The sequence below is a fragment of the Zea mays genome, chromosome 6 (genome assembly GCF_902167145.1).
Source record: "Zea mays cultivar B73 chromosome 6, Zm-B73-REFERENCE-NAM-5.0, whole genome shotgun sequence".
Lineage (NCBI taxonomy): Eukaryota > Viridiplantae > Streptophyta > Magnoliopsida > Poales > Poaceae > Zea > Zea mays.
This window is the reverse complement of record NC_050101.1, coordinates 132,277,640-132,289,162: the sequence shown is the minus strand read 5'-3', so window position 1 is coordinate 132,289,162 and position 11,523 is coordinate 132,277,640. Positions and strand designations below refer to the sequence as shown.

At 41.9% G+C, this 11,523-nt stretch overlaps 1 protein-coding gene across 3 annotated transcripts; it reads left to right on the top strand.

The window, feature by feature from the left end:
- The first annotated feature begins 237 nt into the window (after positions 1-237).
- LOC103630012 (uncharacterized) lies at positions 238-9,446 on the top strand. Of its 3 annotated transcripts, none has more exons than XM_008651103.3 (10): positions 238-589; positions 684-773; positions 1,678-1,943; positions 5,103-5,191; positions 5,284-5,387; positions 5,609-5,714; positions 5,809-5,884; positions 5,988-6,099; positions 7,384-7,915; positions 8,925-9,446. In XM_008651103.3, exons 1-10 carry the CDS (start codon positions 370-372, stop codon positions 9,013-9,015), a joined length of 1,686 nt encoding a protein of 561 aa, XP_008649325.2. In that variant the 5' UTR covers positions 238-369; the 3' UTR covers positions 9,016-9,446. The 3 variants fall into 3 exon arrangements, with proteins under 3 accessions (XP_008649325.2, XP_020395073.1, XP_008649326.1); XM_008651104.4 differs by lacking the exon at positions 238-589 and adding an exon at positions 980-1,084 and having other exon boundaries at positions 8,925-9,398; XM_020539484.3 differs by lacking the exon at positions 684-773 and having other exon boundaries at positions 301-589; positions 8,925-9,398.
- Positions 9,447-11,523: the final 2,077 nt, after the last annotated feature.

Here is an 11,523-nt window from a genome sequence, read left to right as displayed (position 1 = left end):
AAAAAACTATAGGGCACCCGCTCAAGTGACTCAAATATACTACACCGTAGTGGGCTGCCCTATAATCTATATTTAGGTCTTTACTGTTGGAGCGGAGTGTTTTGTTGGTGCCCTAAATTCTATAAAATATACTTATTTTCAAATTATAGGACATTTTTATAGGTCACGTTGTTGGAGATGCTCTAAGGACACGTTTCCTTTCAGTTTCTTAACAAGAAGATGATCTTTTGTCGCTAAAAAAAATAAAAACTGTTTTTTCTTAAAAACTAGGCCTAAGTAGTAGAGATTTGCTCTGTCGATGAAATTCCGGCTCACAAAGCCCTAGCGAGTAGCGACCTCAATTCCTCCCGCCCCCCCCCCCCCCCCGGCATGGCCGTCGGCCCCTACGCTCTCCGTCTCTCCCCGCCGCCGCGGCTCGATGCCATGCTCTTCCCACAGTTGCGGCCTCACCTACGCCGCCGCGTCTCCGCTCGGGTAGCTGCCTCTGGCACCACCTGGTCTCCCGCCGCCAATGACTCCGAAGACAGCTTCGGCGGCTGGTGGTTTCCCGAGTACGAGAAGCATATGAAACAGGGGAGGAGGAGGATAGGTAAATACATCGTTTGTGGACAAGTACATGGTGAAATCTTTCTCCTTCCAGCAAATCTTTTTTTTTTATCGCGGGGATTGTTGTTGAGTTGTAGGGTTTCAGAGCGCTGTCGTGGTTGGGTTGGGAGCGTCTGCGGCGATCGCGTTGGCTGGGCTGGCGTGGCGCTTCCCATCCTCCAGGAAGCGTGAGTTGATTTCCGTCTGTAGCTTCGTTATATTAATTCCCCTGTTCCGTCCATATGGTTCTGAAATTTCAACTTTAGATTGCTGTCCTTGTTCTCTTCATCTATTTCTAAATTTTCTGAAGGTTTTGATACTTTTGCTTGCAATGTATTTAGTCCACCTGCGAAGTGATAATATTTGAGATTACTCAACTCTATTATTTTGCCAGGATCCATGTTCCATATTTGAAGTTGGCTTACCACTGCTTGTTTCATGATATAATCCTTTTATTGCTTACTCCTTCAGATCGGCTTGAAAAATATGATTACAAGAGGTGTGTAATTGAATTTCTACTTAGATTTTGCGATGGGATGTAAAGCTATATATGACATATGAAGAAATATCTGTAGTAGCTAATATCAAGTGGATATGTGGTGGGCACAGGAACTAGTTGATGGAGTTCCGGCCCACCAGGTTTCATGTACTTTGGACTAGGTTTGGTCACTAGCGTGCCTCATTTACTCATGATATGTGCATGTTCACTCTCATGAGGTCGAATCATGACTCCACGGGCTTTGACATGTGTAGCAGGAAACATAAGATGTGCACACATGTGTGAGTGACTGAGTGGGGTGGGTATGTTCGTTGTATCTTGCACTCTCGAAAGAAACAAAAAAGTTTATAGGATAGAAAGAGCATTCGTGATGTAACAATCTTCAGAAACATGTGTAATGTTTCAATTTGTTCCTTTTTGGAAACGTTTTTGTATTACAATACACAATAGTGGTGGTGGCTGTTCTTCCTTTTGGATTTGCAGTATAGGGAAAACTGTTTCTTTGTCGGAGAATTTGGGTTCTATTTTGATTACAACCAGCATTTGTTATGTAAAGTGAACATAATGAATTATGGAATGGTACTGATTTTCAGGTATACAACAACTCATTGTTGCACCATTACACTATGTTCAAGATAAATTGTCAACAATGGAGTCAACAGAGATAATCAAGGAGGATGCAAGTGAGAGGGAATCTGATGAAATCGAAGTTTCTAGTGCAACACATGATAAGAAGGCTGAAGCAATAACTGACGATTCAAGGCAAAATTACAGGACAGCAATCGCCAGCCATTTTCTATTCAGAGTTCATACAGATCCTGTACATGAGGAGGCTTTCTCTATATTGAAGAAGCTTCAGGTACTTTGTAATTCTGAACCATTGCCTACCAGATTTAGCTTGCTAAACTATCTTAACCGCGCATCATAGTTTTTAAGGCATAGCTAAAGCGTTAAGGCGAGACTGGCAGGCAAGGCGTCAAGGTCACCTTGGTCACCTTGCTCGTTAGCGTAAGGCGAAGGGCGCGGTTCTGTTTGGGGTTTGGGGTAGAGAAGGGGCATAGGACCTTTGCGCAGCGGTGGCTACTCTTCCTTCCATGGCGGGTGGCACTCCTCTTCCTTTTATGGCCCTGCTCTTCCTCTGTCCGGTGGCGTGGGCGCGCGGCCCTTCTCCTGCCAGGCGCCAGTCTGCCCTTCCGTGGCGGCACGACTCCGCCCTAGAGCCTTCCCTGTGCGATGGCGTGGCTCCGCCCTCCTCTATCTGGCAACCGGAGAGCAGGAGGGTACTCTCTGTCGCTCTCACCCTCTGGCATACTGGGCTAAAAACACATGTCGAAGGGGTTAGTTTGGATTGAATGGTTTCAACTAACCTGGATCTATCATTACTATTGTAAAGCGCGAGTTTCTTCGTGCGTCGTCCCCCTCCCCACGCTACGCCCGTAGCAAGCGTTCCCCGCGCGCCAGCAAAATACTAAAAAAATGCACCTGCTGAGATTCGAACCATGGTCTCTAGAAAGAGAGCACTCGTCTCTAACCACTACAACTCATGTTGATTTGTGTTGTAAACATGGTTCTTAAAGCGTTAAGGCGAGGTGCGGCGTTCCACCACCTTCCGGATGCCTAGGCGACGGCAAGGTGACGCCTTATTATCATATCAAGGAATAAAATGGCAGCAGGATGGAGGGAGAAAAAGAAAAAAGTGAGGAGGGAGAAGGGAGAAAAAGAGAAGAGAAGAGGAAGGGGAAGGAAAAAAGGCATGCCAGCCCACCAGCTCAACCCATATGCCCATCCCTCCCATACTTGTCTTGACCTACTTCTCATCTATCCCTCACGCCCGTCGCCCTGCTCCCTCACGTCACCGCCCTCCTCCCTCATGCCGCTGCACTGCTTCCAGCTCCAGCGCTGCCGCCCCGCTTCCCTACTTCCAGCTCCAGCTGCGCCGCCCACCCCTTTGATCTCCCTTCAGCGCCGCTCCCCTATCCTTTGAGCTCCCTCTCCTTCAAGCTCCCTCCTGCAAGGCGACGGTGGACGCCCAGAGTTTTTGAGCGCCTGTATGTTTAGGCGTCGCCTTAAAAACCATGGTTATAAAAGAAAACCGTATATCATATATAGAAACCGTAGCGATGCATGGACAACTAACTAGTGAGCTTTGATATGCCACAAATGAGTAGTTACTGAAGATGAATATAAAGCTATACAAAAGGATGGGGTACATAATGGGTGTGATTGGTTCCTTGGAAAATTTGAAGCCTGCATAAGGGCCAATTCAGGCTAGCCCTAGCCAGTCTAACTGTATGCAATATGGTGGTGTTTGTTTTGGTTGCATAGGGCATTTTGCACTGAGTAAGCATGTGTTTAATTGGGTGCATAAGGGCTGGCCTGTATGGTTGAAACAAAAGATTGCGTTTGGTTGGTTGTCTTTGATATGTTGTGATCACCTGGATGCTCTCAGGGGTGATTTTATCACTATAGTGGACGCCTTTCTAACCATATCTTACATGTATATCCCTAATATCCTAGGACCTAATCTCACCATCATATTTTACACAACATTGGACATTTCCACTTGCTGTTTGGCCAGTTAACAAATTATGAGCTGAAGACTTCAAACATACATATTGTAGATGGGCTGAAGACCAATGAGCATAATCTGCCTCTAATTACAACTCAAACTTGTACAGGGAACTGTAAACAAATTAACCAAAACAGATCCTAGTTTCTATGTAATCTTGTGCAATGTACCTTGAAGCTGTCTCTCTCTCTCCAAAATGAACTAGCATTAGACCTGGCAGCTCCAGGTACTGTAGCAAGGAGCTGGAGCTGGGATATGCCCTCCCAAACAGCCCTAGATGAGCTTCTGTGCTCTGGCCCATACTAACATTCTGCGCTAAGCATAGTCACAAAGTTCCTGGATCGATAGGGTCGAGGAACGTGGTACGCTACCTGTGAGAGGTTTTTACATGGTGGTAACGAAAATGACCCCACGTTTCCGGGTCGGGGACGACGTTTCCGAGTCGAGGGTCGCTACCACTATACCCGTTTCTTGTGACTATGTCGCTCTTTAATGCTGGTGCCTCCCAGATCTTTGCAACAAAATGTTCCTCCATAGTAATGTGGCGGCAACCAGCGGCCCTTGTCACAGTGGAGGCCGGATACGAATTAAGGTGTGGCACAACTACAACCATAGAGCTCGATAGCTCAATTTATGGCAGAGATGGGGAAAACTACTAGGGAAAACCGAGATGCAAAAGAGGAAAAATATGATGCACTAAAATCAAGGTATGGCAGCGAGCCATAGACTCTACCTTGGCCGGTAGGGGAAAGACCGCCCACGGTATTGTATTAAGAAGCTCAATCGAAGCCTGACTGAGAAAGGTCACGAAAGCTGGATGCTTGCCCCCCGTGCAACATGAGGGTAGGCCAGATCTTTACTCGTGCTTTGAGCCCTCCCCTAGCTCCTACACGAGGATCCGCTCCCATAGGTCAGTCCATCTCGTGTGCGCACAACTAGGGGAACCAATGAGTGACTTTTTTTTTAACACCAGCCTGAAATTCGCTTCTACTGGAATTCGAACTTAGTAATTGAAGAATGTTACTCAGACCACCTAATCAACTTAGCTAGAGGTCCTTTCACCATAGACTCTACCTAGCCATATTGAGTCCTTTGCTACTGGCTTATTATTGGGTTGAACCCACTTTACGAGTTTACGGGACAACGTCGATCCTGACTCCGACCCCTATGACTATGGTTTGACCAGGATCTTATGCCAGTTTTTTCTTATGGTTCCCGACCTTCAATTGCATGGTCAACTAGCTCGCTAGCACATTTGTTAAAAGTCAATTATACACCGTATTGCTGTAAATATATTAAAAGTGGTCTCAAAGTTATCACTATGTATGGTTGTTTCAATGGTTATATTGTTTAATGTATGCTTTGACTCATTCCTAATTTATACTGTAGGCAACATTTATTAGGAAAGCAATGCGTTAATTATGTTTTCCTCATGCTGTGCTTGATCAGATAATTGAGAAAGATGTTAGCTCCAGTGATTTTTGTACACGGAGGGAATTTGCAAGATGGTTTGTTAAGTTAAGCTCAAAGTTTGAGAGGTAATGGGGCAAGAGAGTATAAAATATATTTAAAAGCTATGCATGGTGTTTGCTAGTTTCTTTGTTACATTTTTATTTTTTGCAATTTGTAGGAAAAGGATGTGCAGGATTGTTCCTAATAAATTAACTTCTGACACAGTCCAATGTGCCTTTGATGATGTAAATATTGACGACCCAGATTTCCTGTATATCCAATGTAAGTTTTGCTGTTTATCATATCGGATGTCTAGAAGGTCTTCCTACGTTTTAGAGATAATCCTCTTTATCTAACTATTCCACATTGCATCTGCCAATGTAACATGTAGCGAAACTTTTAAGATATTGTCCATTTTATTCTCTTTTGCTTTGAAGTTCCAGATTTGCTATTTGAGAAGCTCACACTGTAAAAGTCTAATTGTCTAATTTGGCGATGGAAAGCTTTAGGAGAATCTGGTATCGTATCCAGCAAGTTATCAAACTCCTTGGAAATGTTGACAAGTGGCTCTCCTTGTTCCAAGGGAAATACCTTGTTCCTACCTGATAGGTACTAGCGTGACATATGAAATTTGATTATTTTTACTGTTTATTTGATAATTGGAATGTGTTCCTTAGTTAATTGATCTTTGTTGTGGTTGTAGTTACCTATCTCGATTCGATCTTGTCAACTGGAAAGTGCTTGTTGAGCATCCACGCGCATTGAGAATAGACGAAAAGGTACTCATATCTTTTATTTGATATTTTGTGTTGCAAGTTGCAGCTATAGTTAGATGCTTTGTTCCATTTTGTTTTGTAAATCCTGACTCTGGTTACAGTCCAGATACCGAGTCAAAATGTTTGCATTTTGGATCTGCGAGCTTGCCCAGATGTGTCTCCATCCATGCTCATAGAGCTAATGGCTGGTGAAAACAACATCATCAGCAGAGTTTTTGGTATGATATGTTAGTATTTATTTGTGTTTTAGTTACATGCAATTAGTTTTCTGCAACTTAACTTGCAACTGAAATAGTAGACCTGAAGGACCTCTTTAGTATTTAGATTGACCATTATAGTGATCAGAGACAACTTATTTTATGTCTTCTAGTGGTGTTTTTCAAGCTATGTTAATATGTTTCACTTCTCTGTTCACATGTGGAGGTATAATATTTTTTCTCCTCTATTCAAATGAATGGGGCAGTACTGAGAACTGTTCTCTAAATACTTGTTATTTTATGTTGCATTGGTTTGGCCTCAATGACCATGTGATCGCTTTGACGTTAAATGTCAAACTCGTACCTTTTTCTGCATATAATTGCGGTTGCCTTGCTAGCTATTTAGTTAGTATTAGATAGTGTTTGAATGCACTTGAGCTAATAGTTAGTTAGCTAAAAATTTGTTAGTAGAATTAGCTAATAAATAGCTAGCTAACTAGTAGCTAATTTACTAAAAATAGCTAATAGCTAAAATATTAGCTAGGGTGTTTGGATGTCTCCAACTAATTTTAGCCACTAACTATTAGCTCTTGCATTCAAACTAATTTTAGCCACTAACTATTAGTCATTTCTTGAAAAAATATATTCTGGAATAAATGATCTCATCTGACTTTTATATAAACCTAGGCCCTGTTTCAATCCACGAGGTAAACTTTAGTAGTTTTTTAGCTACTTTTAGCAATTTGGTGATCTAAACAGGAGAGCTAACGGTGGTGTGATAAAATTTAGCACCTATTATCTCATAAGCTACTCAAGTGGTGCTAAAAGGAGCTAAACGTGGGCCAAGGAACCCCGTACCCTCCAACCCCATACTCTCTCTCTGCATTTTGTTTCTGTCCACCGCTGCCACCATTTTCGAACCCCTCACCGCATCCGCAACCGCAGGCATCCTCTCTCCGCCGTCTCCCTCTCTCTCCGCATTTTGTATTCACTGTGTATTCAACAATATGACGCCGTAGCATTAGGGGTATGAGTGTCTTTTTATTCCAATGTGCTAAACTTTATCAGAGTGGTCCAAACACCCTCAAGGAGCTAAACTTTAGCACTTCGTTAAAGTTTAGCAGGAAGCTAAAGTTTATCTCGTGGGATTGGGTCAGGCCCTTACTCCTAGTAAGGCCTTACTTTCTTCTGGCGGCTCGTGACTATGGTTTACAATCTTGGCAATGCCAATTGACATATGACAGTATTAGTTGTGTCTGTTTCAAATTGCTATCTTTATCTCTCTACAATCATGGAATGTTGCAGGAAATACTAGACGCCTTCAACCGGGCAAACCTGTAACTAAAGCGCAAGCAGCTGCTGCACTGACTAGTGGCCGAATGAAGGAAGCAGTTCATGAAGAATTGAATAAACTTGAAGCAGAAAACCAAGCCCATCTTTCTCTTATAGCTGAAATAATGGAAGAGTTAATTAGTAGGGGAGATATACAACAACAATGGGAGCAAAAGATGAAAAAGGAGCAAGAACGGGCTCTTGAAGTTGACAATAATCTTCAACATGTATTGCATGAGCATGCAAATGAGAGGACAGACAGAGAAGAGGAACTAGCAGACTTGTTGAAAGAAAGAGCAGCTCTAGAATGCCAGAATCAGGAACTCATAAATTTAAGGTCAGAAATTGACGGCATGTATGATAGATTGGCAACTGAGAACGAAGAGGTCATGGCTGATCAGCAGACTTTGGAAAACCTGATGTCTGACATGACCAGCAAGCATCAAGCTGTCAATGAAGCTAAATCATATCTTGAAGCTGAGAAGGAAGCTCTTACTATGTTAAGGTATGTATTCTTTACAACCTTAATGTTTTGGTCATCACATGTTCAAATTAATATACTTAACAACTTCAATATGGTTGCATGAGACTATCCCTAAGAAGAATATGTGAATTATCCGTCGTTGTGGAGACAACAATTCATTGTGATTTGTCCATGATTGTCTGGTTTGTATCTTCTTTGCTGGCTGCATTGAAAAGCCAAGGAGGAAGGCCAAGCTATTGCTAATTTGCTATAGCTAATTTGGCCATCTTCTTTTCCGTGGGTTAGCTAGCTGGTCGGTGATTAATTTGTAGTTGGAGGCCTAACTATTTACACTTGAAATTTACAATTCTAATTCTAGGATTTTCAAATTTATTCACAATTCAAAAATTGCACAAAATCCAATATCATTAAAAAAACAAAACTTTTTTTGTTATTCAGTAAACTTCTATAAGTTGAACAATGAATTATGTTTTTTTGATTATGTAATTTAGTTGTTGAAGCTTCAAATTTGAATTCCTGTATTTCTATTATTCATAATTTCATGTTTCTTGTTCTGAATTTCAGATGTTACAAGTTCTCACTTTTTTCTAAAACATGAAATACAACAATTTTTTTTTGCATATTTCAAAACTTGAGGATCAATTCCTATTACATTGAAAACCATACCAAGCTTTTATGCTGGTAAATCTGCTCATCTGCATTTGTGGCAATTAAAGGAAATAGGCGTCTCAAGATGCAATTTTAGTGCGAAAAATAATATATTTAGCATCAACAGGAGTCTTCTTGAAGAAATTATCAAGATTGCCACTGATTCTACTGTTACATGGTGTTGCTTCATTGTCAGCACTATGCTATTGATGATATATTCTAAAAATGTGTTCGCTCTGGGTACCAACTATACCGCCTTTATTTATCTAGCCTGGGGCATTTATAAGTTCAAACACACTTGTTGTACTGGTACTCTTGGGATAAATCGAGAAAAAATAATTTCTTTTGGAACTGATCTTACACATCTACCGGCTTATTTCAGGACTTGGGTGGAAGATGAAGCAGGACGTGTCCATGAACGAGCTGAGACACTTGAGAAGGCTTTGAGAAGATGGCGAATCCCAGAAGATTGATCCCTCCAAACTAACTGTGCTTTGCATAGGAAAAGTCTTGTTCAAAGTTTTTGGAGCTACTTGGTTCCAGAGCATCTGCCATCAGATCTGAAAAATTCTCAATGGAATGGAATGGTCGTGCCATAATGTTCTTTGAGATGGTTCATTATCCTTTGGTGCTTCTTGGCATCTTGTTGCCATCTTAGGGGCCGTCTGTATCCCTTCATTTTGGAGAAATTATAATCTATTTAATAAAGTAGGCTATTTAACTTTAAATTTAACATTCCATAACTTTCCAAAGTTCAAATATAAGCCTATCACAAAACTATGTTACTTTAGAGAAATTGATTTTATGTATTTCTAAACAATGTTACTCTGTAATTTATAACACACTCTTTGACTCACCTCCTGTAGTAGAAATATAGCAAATAAATATCTCTCCATATGGTCAACAGTGGTACACTAATATATTTTGTACAAAGCTATATTAAGCTATATTAGCTTAATGGATCTATATCTAAATTACGATTATTAGATTGGAATTCAATTCCAAGGATCTAAATGGGGCGTAAACGTTTTCGTACTCCACATACATATTTTTGATGTCTTGATGTTGTAGCTGTGCTCGTCAAGTCTAAACTGGATCTTGGTACTTTGGTATTGTCGCGCCCTATTTCATTTTTTAACTAAACTGTGACATAAAAAGAACGGAGGGAGTAGTTTGGTGTATGCTTGAAATAATGCAGTCAGGAAGAATGTTGCCCCTTCAAAATTCATGCTAGTCTTCAAGATATTAGCTTTGGTCTGAAGAGGCCAAAGTGTGACATTGGCGAAGCTGTTAAAAATTGTTACAAGGCTTTCAATACCATTGTCGAGAAGATTGGCTCTCGGAATTTAATTCAATAGTTTCTTGCTTACAAAATTTTCCCCACCCGCATTGGGTGGAAGCTACCAAAGGAGGTGAAACCTATGGAAGGTGAGCTTGTAACTTTGAAATTTGAATTCAAGGAGCAATCTTCGTTCAAAGCTCCTCCAGGATGGCTAAGCTTATAGAGAAGAATTGTAATGAAATCGCTGGGAATTATCTTATTAAGGAGCACGAAGCTATGACGTCAACCTTCGAGAACCGAGGAAAATTAAGACTGGATAGAGTCATAAATGCTATTGGGATTGAATATCTAGACTACTCCAAGCCGGTGCCCAATACCGAAGTTGGAGAAAAAAAGAAAAAGGAGTGCGAAGACATCTGGCAAGAAGACCTTGAAGAAAGAGAGACAAGGTAAGCATGTTGATGACAAAAGCGAAGGATACTGAAATTCACAGAGACGAAGAGTTACTTTCGGGCAAGGCCACCCCTTTGAAGAAGAAATCTAGGAAAACAATTACGCAAGCAAAGGGTAGTACTTCGACCATGCCCTTGGGATGCACCCAAATTCTTTAGGTAATGACTCAACCTATGCCCTTTTCCACTCTAAGCCCATTAGGACTAGAGCTACCAACCCGTTGTTAATTGCAAAGGGAACAAATAAAGGTGATAGAGGGCAAGGCCCGATCTTCCATGGGGTACGATAACTTGATCGGATGGAGATCTCGACGTTGATGATCCAAGGCTCCGAGCGAATAGATCCTCGCAATCACTACACCACTTTTTCGTTGGTTATCACCCGTGACACACGAGTGATCTCGCCACGAAGGCTTATCCCTACAAGAGCAATCAAGAACACAAGCAAAAACAGAAAGAACGTAATCAAAACTGTATTGACCACGAGGTGGGGTCTCAAAAACCGATGAACGAAGATACTGTTCGATGACAGATATGATCTAAGCAAAACTCAACCGTAATGGTGGCGGCGGCTGCTGCTAATATAGAGTTTAGGGGCATAAAAATCCCCTGTATGCGCCCTAATGGCTCTAACGTGATACATGCACGGGCCATCGGCCGAACAGACGCTGTCGCAGCACCAAAATAGAATCTGGACACTGACTTGTTTCAACGATTTCCGTTGACTCCGGATGAGTTTTAGGTCAGGACCAGTTCGATTGGTTAGTGTAGGAAACGGGTGACGCCTAAGAGGGGGGGGGGGGTGAATTAGGACTTTAAAACTTTTACTAAACTAGGCCACAATTAAATCCCTAGAGCAAAACCTATGCAAATGATCAAAACTAGAATGTGCAAACTCGGTTTTGTCTAAGTGTTGCTATCTCTACCGCAAAGGCTAAGTTTCAATCTACACTAAATAAGTATGACAATAAGATTGAAACTTAAATGCTTAATATAAATGCGGAATGTAAAGAGCTAAGTAGAGAAGCAAACTCTCGTGGATGACGCCGGTATTTTTACCAAGGTATCCGGAACCACGCAAGGTTCCGACTAATCCTCGTTGGTGCCCCTACGCAAAGGGAAGCCCACGCGAGGGCCAAGCACCACGGTCGAGTAACTCCGTAGAGAGCCACGGGCCTTCTCCACGCACAAGTGGTGCTCCGCTTCCGGCTCCTCTCAGACGCTCCCCGCCGTCTCCACTATCGAGC

Excerpts from the sequence above, each read along its gene's own strand:
- LOC103630012 (XM_008651103.3), top strand. The coding sequence starts at position 370 with ATGGCCGTCGGCCCCTACGCTCTCCGTCTCTCCCCGCCGCCGCGGCTC. Across the intron at positions 5,192-5,283 it reads TTAAGCTCAAAGTTTGAGAG|GAAAAGGATGTGCAGGATTG; the intron begins GTAATGGGGCAA and ends TGCAATTTGTAG. Across the intron at positions 5,885-5,987 it reads CATTGAGAATAGACGAAAAG|ATACCGAGTCAAAATGTTTG; the intron begins GTACTCATATCT and ends GTTACAGTCCAG.